Genomic DNA, 7,995 nt, shown 5'->3' with positions numbered 1-7,995 from the left:
GAGGCAGTTAATGTAAATATGCTGGTGCTAAGTGGGTGTGTCTTCCCGTTATTTTAGCTGTCACCGGATCAATGTGCGGCGTCTCCAAGTACGGATCCGGATCCTCCCTCGGTGGCGCGGTTGGTCACTCGCTCTTGTTGCATCTCGCCCGGGCGGACGCGGCGGCGGCGGGGCGGGCGGCGGCCCCGAGGCGTCGGTGAAGGGCGCGTCGCTGCCCGCCCGCCCCGCGCCCCGGCGGCTGCTCAGCGGGGAAAGGGCTCGGTGGGGACGGGGCCCCCCTACCCCCTCCACTCCCCCCCACTTCCCCCGCCCCGGCTGATGGCGGCCCCGGCGCCGGGCTGCGGCCCCTAGCCCCGAGGAGAGCCTGCACGTCCAGCGGGGCTCCGCGGCGCGGTAAGTGGGAGCGGGCGGATGGATGGCGGGGGGGGGAAGGAACCGGGGCGCGTTTTCGGGAGGCGCTCCCCGTTATTTTGTGTAATTACCACGGAAGAGGCTTACCGCCGTGAGCCCTCCCCGCTAAGCCAATTTGCCCGGCTCGCTGCTGCCCTTCTGCTGCTGCTGCTGCGTGCGGCGGGTCCTGCCCGCCCCGGCCCCTAATCCGCCCGCTCCTAATCGCCTACCGGAGACACGACAAAGGGGCTCCCGGCCAGCCGCCCCGCTCCGCCCGAGCGGCAAGTTTTGGCCCGCCCGGCCCTGCCCGGGGTTCGGGCCGCCCCCCCCCCCCCCTCCTCCCTCCCCGGCTCCGCCGCCGCGGGACGCGCCGGTCGCATCCTCCGGCGCGTTTCGTTGGAGCCCGCCCGGAGCTCGCCGCAACCGGCGGCCCGGCACGGCTCGGCGAGCCGGCACAAAGGGAAGGGAAGCGGCACCTCCCGGGGACCTGGGGCAGCCCCCTCCGTCCCCATCCCCGGGACGCCCTTGCCCCGGGGCGGCCGCTACCGCCGGGCTCCCGGGGCCGCCCGGCCGCGGGTCCGCTCCCGGCGACGGATGCGGCGGGGCTCGGTACCGGCGGCCGCGGTACGGGGGGATGCGCTTCGGCTCCGCTAGTCCTCTCCGGCCGGCCTGCCCGCGGCCAGGGGGGGTCCTGCGGCAGCGCCTGGGGGTGAGAGGGGGGTTATGCTCCGGGCCGGGTCCGGCAGCGCCGAGCGGGGACCAGCCGGGCCGGGCGGAGCGGGGCTCCGGGAGCGGCGGGCCGGGCGGCGGCGGGGCCCCGGGAGCGCTTGTAACCCGCGCCTTTCCCCGATTTTGTTTTGCAGGGGCGTTTTGGGGGGGAATGGAGGCGATCGCCAGTCAGATGGGAAATGGGAGAGATGCAAGCTCCTCCCCAAATTCAAAGCAAGAGCTGCAGCCGTACCAGGGCTCCAATACCCTCAAGCCCAACCAAGTGGGTGAGACCTCTCTGTACGGCGTGCCCATCGTGTCCCTGGTCATCGACGGGCAGGAGCGGCTGTGCCTGGCGCAGATCTCCAACACGCTGCTCAAGAACTACAGCTACAATGAGATCCACAACCGGCGGGTGGCCCTGGGCATCACCTGCGTGCAGTGCACGCCGGTGCAGCTGGAGATCCTGCGGCGGGCCGGGGCCATGCCCATCTCCTCCCGCCGCTGCGGCATGATCACCAAGCGGGAGGCGGAGCGGCTCTGCAAGTCCTTCCTGGGCGAGCACAAGCCGCCCAAGCTGCCCGAGAACTTCGCCTTCGACGTGGTGCACGAGTGCGCCTGGGGCTCCCGGGGCAGCTTCATCCCCGCCCGCTACAACAGCTCCCGCGCCAAGTGCATCAAGTGCAGCTACTGCAGCATGTACTTCTCCCCCAACAAGTTCATCTTCCACTCCCACCGCACCCCGGACTCCAAGTACACCCAGCCCGACGCCGCCAATTTCAACTCCTGGCGCCGCCACCTCAAGCTCAGCGACAAAACGGCCACGGAGGAGCTGTCGCACGCCTGGGAGGATGTCAAGGCCATGTTCAACGGCGGCACCCGCAAGCGGACCTTCTCCCTGCAAGGGGCGGCCGCCGGCGGGCCCGGTGCCGGTTCCCCGGCCGCCAAGGCCGCTCTCCACCCGCCGCCGCCCGCCGGCCCCGAGCTGGCCCCGGCGCACAAGAGCCTGCGCTGCAGCGGGCAGGAGCCGGCGGGCGAGCGCGGAGCGCTGGGGCTACCGGCGGCGCACGGCGGGGCGGCGGGGGGCCACGGCGGGGCGGGGGCGGTGCGCAGCTACCCGGTGATCCCGGTGCCCAGCAAAGGTTTCGGGATGCTGCAGAAGCTGCCGCCGCCGCTTTTCCCGCATCCTTACGGTTTCCCCGCCGCCGCTTTCGGACTCTGCCCTAAAAAGCAGGAGGACGCTTTGGGAGGTGCGGGAGGCGGCGAGGCGGGCAAAGGAGGCGCGTTGCCCCCCGGAATGTTTTGGGGACCCCCGCACCCCCACCCGCACCAACCCGCCCAGCCTCCCCACCAGCCCGGAGCCGCCAAGGACGCCGGTGTCTACCCCTCCTTCCCCGTTTTTTGGCCGGCCGCCGGCAGCCTGCCCGTGCCGCCCTACCCGGCGCAGAGCCAGGCCAAAGCGGCGGCCACGGCCGTGGTGGTGGCGGCGGCGGCCGCGGCCGCGGCGGCGGCGGCCGAACCGTCGGGTTTATCCGGCCGGCACGGTGAGCTGGAGGGCTCGGAGCCGTCGGGCAGCGGGAGGAGCAGCGCTACCCCTCAGGAGGGAGCCGGGGCGGAGGGGGAGCGCTGCCCCAGCGCGTTATCGAGGGCGGCGGGTGAGGAGGAGCGCTCCGGGGACGAGGCGCTGCTCCCCCCGCTGCCCCTGCCCAGGAAGGGCAGCTACCTCTCCGCCTTCCGCCCGGTGGTGAAGGACGCCGAGAGCATCGCCAAGCTCTACGGTACCCGGGAGGCGTACGGCGGCGCGGCCCCCCGCGGCCCCGGCTACCTCTCCCCGGACTTTCTCAGCGAGGGCAGCTCCAGCTACCGCTCGCTTTCCCCCGGGGGGGACACGGCCGAGGAACCCGAGGTGGACGTGGAGTCCAACCGCTTCCCGGAGGACGAGGAGGAGGACTCCGCCACCGCCGCCGCCGTCGCCACCGCCCATCCCGAGGGACGGGAACCGCCGCCACCGCGGCTGCTGGCCGGTACCGACGAGCCGCCGCCGCCCGTCGGGGTCGAAGGGCTGGAGGAGAAGCCGGGCGAGGCGGCGGCGCAGGAGGATGCCCAGCCGCCCGACGGCAGCCCCGAGCGGAGCAGCAGCAGGGGCGGCTACGAGGTGCGGAGCGTGGGGTGTCTGCCCTCAGGGGTCCCCGCGGGGCCGGTCCCGGCGTCCCCGCCACCACACTGACTCGCTTTTTTGTAGGTGTACGCGCCGGAGCGGGGGGAGCATCTGCAGCCGCTGAAGACCACCGCCTCCCTGGGAGCCCCGGCCGCGTACCTGTGCCCCCCCGAGGCTAAGGGTAAATTGGGGCGGGGGGGGGGGGGAGGGGGGGGGCGGTGCGCCCCGAGGGCGCGGACCCGGGCGCCGCCCCTGCCGGCTGTTCAGCCCCCGGGGGGCAATCAGGCCACCGCTTTCGTTTGGGGGATTTTTGGGGAGAAGAAGGGAAGGCAAACGGTTTTGGGATGGGGGACGGAGCCAGGCACCCCCCGGTCCCGGGGATGCCGCCGTCGGAGGCGGCCGGTGCGGCGGGGATGGGCTGGCGGGGCCGCACACGGCACGGCGGGGCCAAGCTCCTGCCAGCAAGCTACTTTCCAATAGCAAAGCGATTAGGATGTCCGCTAAGAAGGTTTTAACGAGGGCTTTGTCCGTAATTATGTAATTAAGGATATATCAGGACCATACTTTCGTTGCTTATGGTTGAAAATCGGTTTATTAACTTTAAGAGCAAGATAAAGAAGACAATCACTCCGCGGCAGAGGATTTAGAGACCAGAAAATCCTATCAGGACCAAAGGAATGTCTCGCATCCCAGCCCTGTAAATACCGACAGAGGTAAGCGCCGCTCCGCGCTCCGCCGCGGCCCTTCCGGGGGGCGATGCGCGATCCGCGGAGCCCTCCGCGGCGGGGCTGACGGCTTTCTGCCCCCCCTCGTCGCAGGAGAAGACGGCCTCGGCATGGATGTGACCGGGACGCAGCTGGTGGAAAAGGACATCGAAAATTTGGCCCGAGGTGAGCCGGGGGGCGGCGGGCATCGGCAGCCCGCCGGGGGGTGGGGGGGCTGGCGAGACCCCCCGGCCTCTCCCCGCGGCTGGAGGTATTTGTGTTTTCTGCAGGAGTGATTAACTCCTGTGATTAATGTAACGTAATGCGATTAGCGCCGCGCTGAGCCGCCTCCATATGGAAAAGTGCGGGCTCCCCTCAACCCGCCGTGTATTTTTAAACAGACGAGTTACAAAAACTGGTCCTGGAGCAAATGGAGCTGAGGAAAAAACTGGAGAGGGACTTCCAGAGCCTGAAAGGTACCGGCGATGTCCCCCCCCTCCCCCGCACCCCCGCCCCGGCCGGGGAGCGGTGCTGACCCCCCCTGCCCCCGCAGATAACTTCCAGGACCAGATGAAGCGGGAGCTGGCGTACCGGGAGGAGATGGTGCAGCAGCTGCAGATCGTCCGAGGTGAGGCCCGGCCGAGGCCATCCGGCAGTTGTTACTTGTATTTTTTATCGCCTGTTTGCCTCTCCGCTTTTCTTTCTTTTATTTTTTTTCTTTCTTTTATTTTTTTCTTTCTTTTATTTTTTCTTTCTTTTATTTTTTATTTCCTTTTAAAAAATATTTCTTTTTCTCCTTTCCTTTTTTCTTTGTTTTCTCCTTTCCTTTTTCTTTCTTTTTTCCTTTTCTTTTTTCTTTAATTTTTCTTTTTTTCTTTCCTCTTTCATTTTTTTCTTTCCTCTTTCATTTTTTCTTTCTTCTTTCCTTTTTTCTTTTTTTCTTCGTTTTCCCCTTCTTTTTTCATTTTTTCTTTCTTCTTTCATTTTTTCCTTTCTTCTTTCCTTTTAACTTTCTTTTTTTATTCCTTTTTTCCTTCTGTTCTCCTTTCTTTTTTATTGTTTCTTTTTTCCTTTCTTCTTTTTCTTTTTTCCTTCTCCTTTTTTTTTTTTTTTTTTTTTTTTTTTTTTTTAAATCGATATCCTTTCCTGCGCTCCGATTCATCTCGGGATTTCGAGCCGCCCCGCCAACGGCTGCGAGGCATCGTTACACGGGAGCGAACGAACCTTCCCTCTCGCAGCCATATCCACACGGGCTAAATTAAAAACCGAGCCGTACCATTACCTGGGAAGACATACCCGACTTTTCGCGCACCCCGTACCCGCCCCCCCCCGCCCCCCCCCACCCCTGCCCTTCGGCCCAAAGCACCCCCGACGGGGCGGCCGCACCCTGGTGTCCTCCCCCCCGGCGCGTTGTGATGCTCTCCCCCATCCCAGACACGCTGTGCAACGAGCTGGACCAGGAGAGGAAAGCGCGCTATGCCATCCAGCAGAAGTTGAAAGGTACTGGGGCAGGATTGGGGAGGGGGGCACAGCCGTCTAAGGGTGCCCGACACCCCCCTATCCCGCGGGGGGGGGGGGGGGGGGGGAGCCGGGCGTGACTGTTCCGTGGCTTTGCAGAGGCCCACGACGCGCTGCATCACTTCTCCTGCAAAATGCTGACCCCGCGGCACTGCACGGGGAACTGCTCCTTCAAACCGCCGCTGCTGCCCCAGTGAGCCGCCCCACCACCACCCCTGGACACCCCCGCCGCCCCCCGCCCCCTTCCCCCAAAGCCATGCGGGCAGAGCCCACACAAGCCATTTCCACGAGGAGACACTTGTACATAAAGGACTCGGAGCCCGGCTTTCCTCGGACTGGCAATACGGTGGGGAGCGGCCCCGGGCCGGCCGGAGGGGGAGCCGGGCCCCCCCCCCCCGCTCCCCCAAACCCTGCACCCCGCACCCCACCACCCGCCGGGGCCCCCCCGCTCCGCCTCTCCCCCTCCCTGTGTGTCCGCTTCTTCAACCCTTGTCCAGACTGGAAACAAAAGTGGCTATGTGCAATGGATATAAATGTACTGTGATTCTCTTGGTACAGTATTTGTTGGATTTTTATTTATTTATGATGTATATTTATTTCCCCCACACACCCTCCGCCCCCCCCCCCCCCCCCCCCCCTTCTCCCTCCCCCCTTGTAAATTTATGGATGTAACAGCACTTTAACGGGCGGTCCGCGACTCCGGAGGCAGAACAACGCTCGCCCGCTCTGGGGGGAGAGACCCCTCTGTACGTGATTTTTGGTTCTTTAATAAAAACCGACTTTAAGAAGCCGCCTGGTCCGTGGGGCTGTCCCAGGGGGCAGGGGTCCGTGTGTCCCATCTCTCCGGGAGGGGCTCGCACGGCCCCGACGGCTCCCCCCGGGCCCGGCCGACAGCGGATGCCGCAGCCGGGGGGTGCTGCCCGCTCCCCTGCCAAGTTCCCCGTTCCCCCTCCTCCTCCTCGCCGCAGCCGGGAGCTCATTAATGCCCATTTATATGCTCGTTTCACACATGAAAGTATTACATTAATGAGCTCTGAGAGCGGGTATGGAGGTGCTCGCACACCTATTAGCCCTAAATACCTGTTTTTCAGCCCAGCATTAGCCTAGTGCGACATCTCGGGGGGCTGCGGGGCCGGGATTGGGTTTGGGGGATGCACCTTACACTGGGGTCCTGGGGCGCTCCGGGGGGTGGAAGGAGACGCACGTCGCACCGAGAGATGCGGGGGGGGGGGAGATGGGATGCACCTTGCACCGGGGTCCTGCAGCACAACGGGGCTACGGGGACGGGGGGGGGGGATGCACCTTGCAGAGCTGCGGGTAGCGGGAGCATCACCAGGGCCGGTGCGGAGCGGGGCGGGGGGGGGGGGGGCGGGGGCGGGAGGTGAGATGGGGCTGCGCGTTGCCCATCCCGGCGCTGCCCGCGGGGTTCCCGCGGTGTGAGCCGTCCGCGGGAGTTCCGCGGCGAGGATCTGTCGTTCCTTCGTTTTCTGGGACTCATCAGGCGGAGCAGCGGCGGTTCCGCGGCCTGGGCCGCCACCGCGTGGGCGCAGCCGGCGGTGCAGCCCGCTCCCCCGCCCCGTCTGTCCGTCCGTCCGTCCGTCCGTCCCCGGCTCCGGGCCGGCAGCGATGCGCGGTGCTGCGGCCCGGTATCCCCCACCTCGCCCCACCGGGGCTGTTTTGCAAAGGGACGGGGATGGGACCCCCCCTCCCCGGGTCCTCTTGCGCGGCCGCGTCCCGCCCAGCAGAGCGGGGCCCGGGTCTGCCCAGCGGCTCCCCTCGCCTGCTCCGAGCTGGGGTCAGGCCAGGGGTCTGCAGAGATGCCTCCCAGCCTAAATCCCCCTGGAAGTCTCCGATCAACCCCCCTGGGTTTTTAATTAGGTCTTATGCCCCCCGTCAGCATGGTTTTCCCCTCGACAGGGACCCTGGGATTAGCTGTGCCGGGGCGGGAGCAGCATCCCTGTCACCTGCGGGTGAGGAAGACAATGGGAGCCAGAGCTGGGGCAGGTGGAGATGGTTGGCTGGAGCTTAAAAAACCCTTGGGGGGGGGGGGGGGTAAGCACAGCTGGCTGTCTTGGGCTCTCCTTGTTTCTCAGAGCATCAGGCAGAGCTCTTGTGGCTTGTTTGGGGAGAGCCGTCCTTCTGTGCTGCGTGAGCTGCAGGAGGTGCCTGCAATAGGTGACCCTGAGCAGGAGCGGCGAGGCTGGGGTTGCTGGTGGCATCTCTCAGGGAGGTAAGCCTGTGGGAAGGGGAATCGCCTTGCTGGGACGTGGAAGAGATGCAAAGATGAGGGAGGTGACAGCAGAGGTGAATAAACAGGTAGAGTCAAGCTCCGCAAGATGAGCGGTGGGTTGCTTGAGGGAGTGGTGTAGTTGGGCCTCTTTGGAGCTTGCAGGGGAGCAGCTGAGCCTCTTTCCTTGCCTCTTGTTTTGTACCCCTGCAGCTGGGTTGTTGCTGGCACCTTGTGGGCTGGAGGTGGCACAGGGTGACCCTGTGGAGAGCCACAGAGGGGCTTGGCCT

At 65.7% G+C, this 7,995-nt stretch overlaps 1 protein-coding gene across 1 annotated transcript; it reads left to right on the top strand.

Moving 5' to 3' along the window:
• Positions 1–1,270: 1,270 nt before the first annotated feature.
• On the top strand, positions 1,271–5,675 carry SKOR1 (SKI family transcriptional corepressor 1). Its single transcript, XM_086471715.1, has 8 exons — positions 1,271–3,253; positions 3,341–3,437; positions 3,862–3,969; positions 4,075–4,146; positions 4,362–4,436; positions 4,514–4,588; positions 5,395–5,460; positions 5,578–5,675. Exons 1-8 carry the CDS (start codon positions 1,271–1,273, stop codon positions 5,673–5,675), a joined length of 2,574 nt encoding a protein of 857 aa, XP_086327841.1.
• The last annotated feature ends 2,320 nt before the right edge of the window (positions 5,676–7,995 follow it).

Source organism: Leptosomus discolor, chromosome 11 (genome assembly GCF_034619465.1).
Source record: "Leptosomus discolor isolate bLepDis1 chromosome 11, bLepDis1.hap2, whole genome shotgun sequence".
Lineage (NCBI taxonomy): Eukaryota > Metazoa > Chordata > Aves > Leptosomiformes > Leptosomidae > Leptosomus > Leptosomus discolor.
Note: the sequence above shows the minus strand (reverse complement) of the source record. Positions and strands in the feature narration are given on the sequence as shown.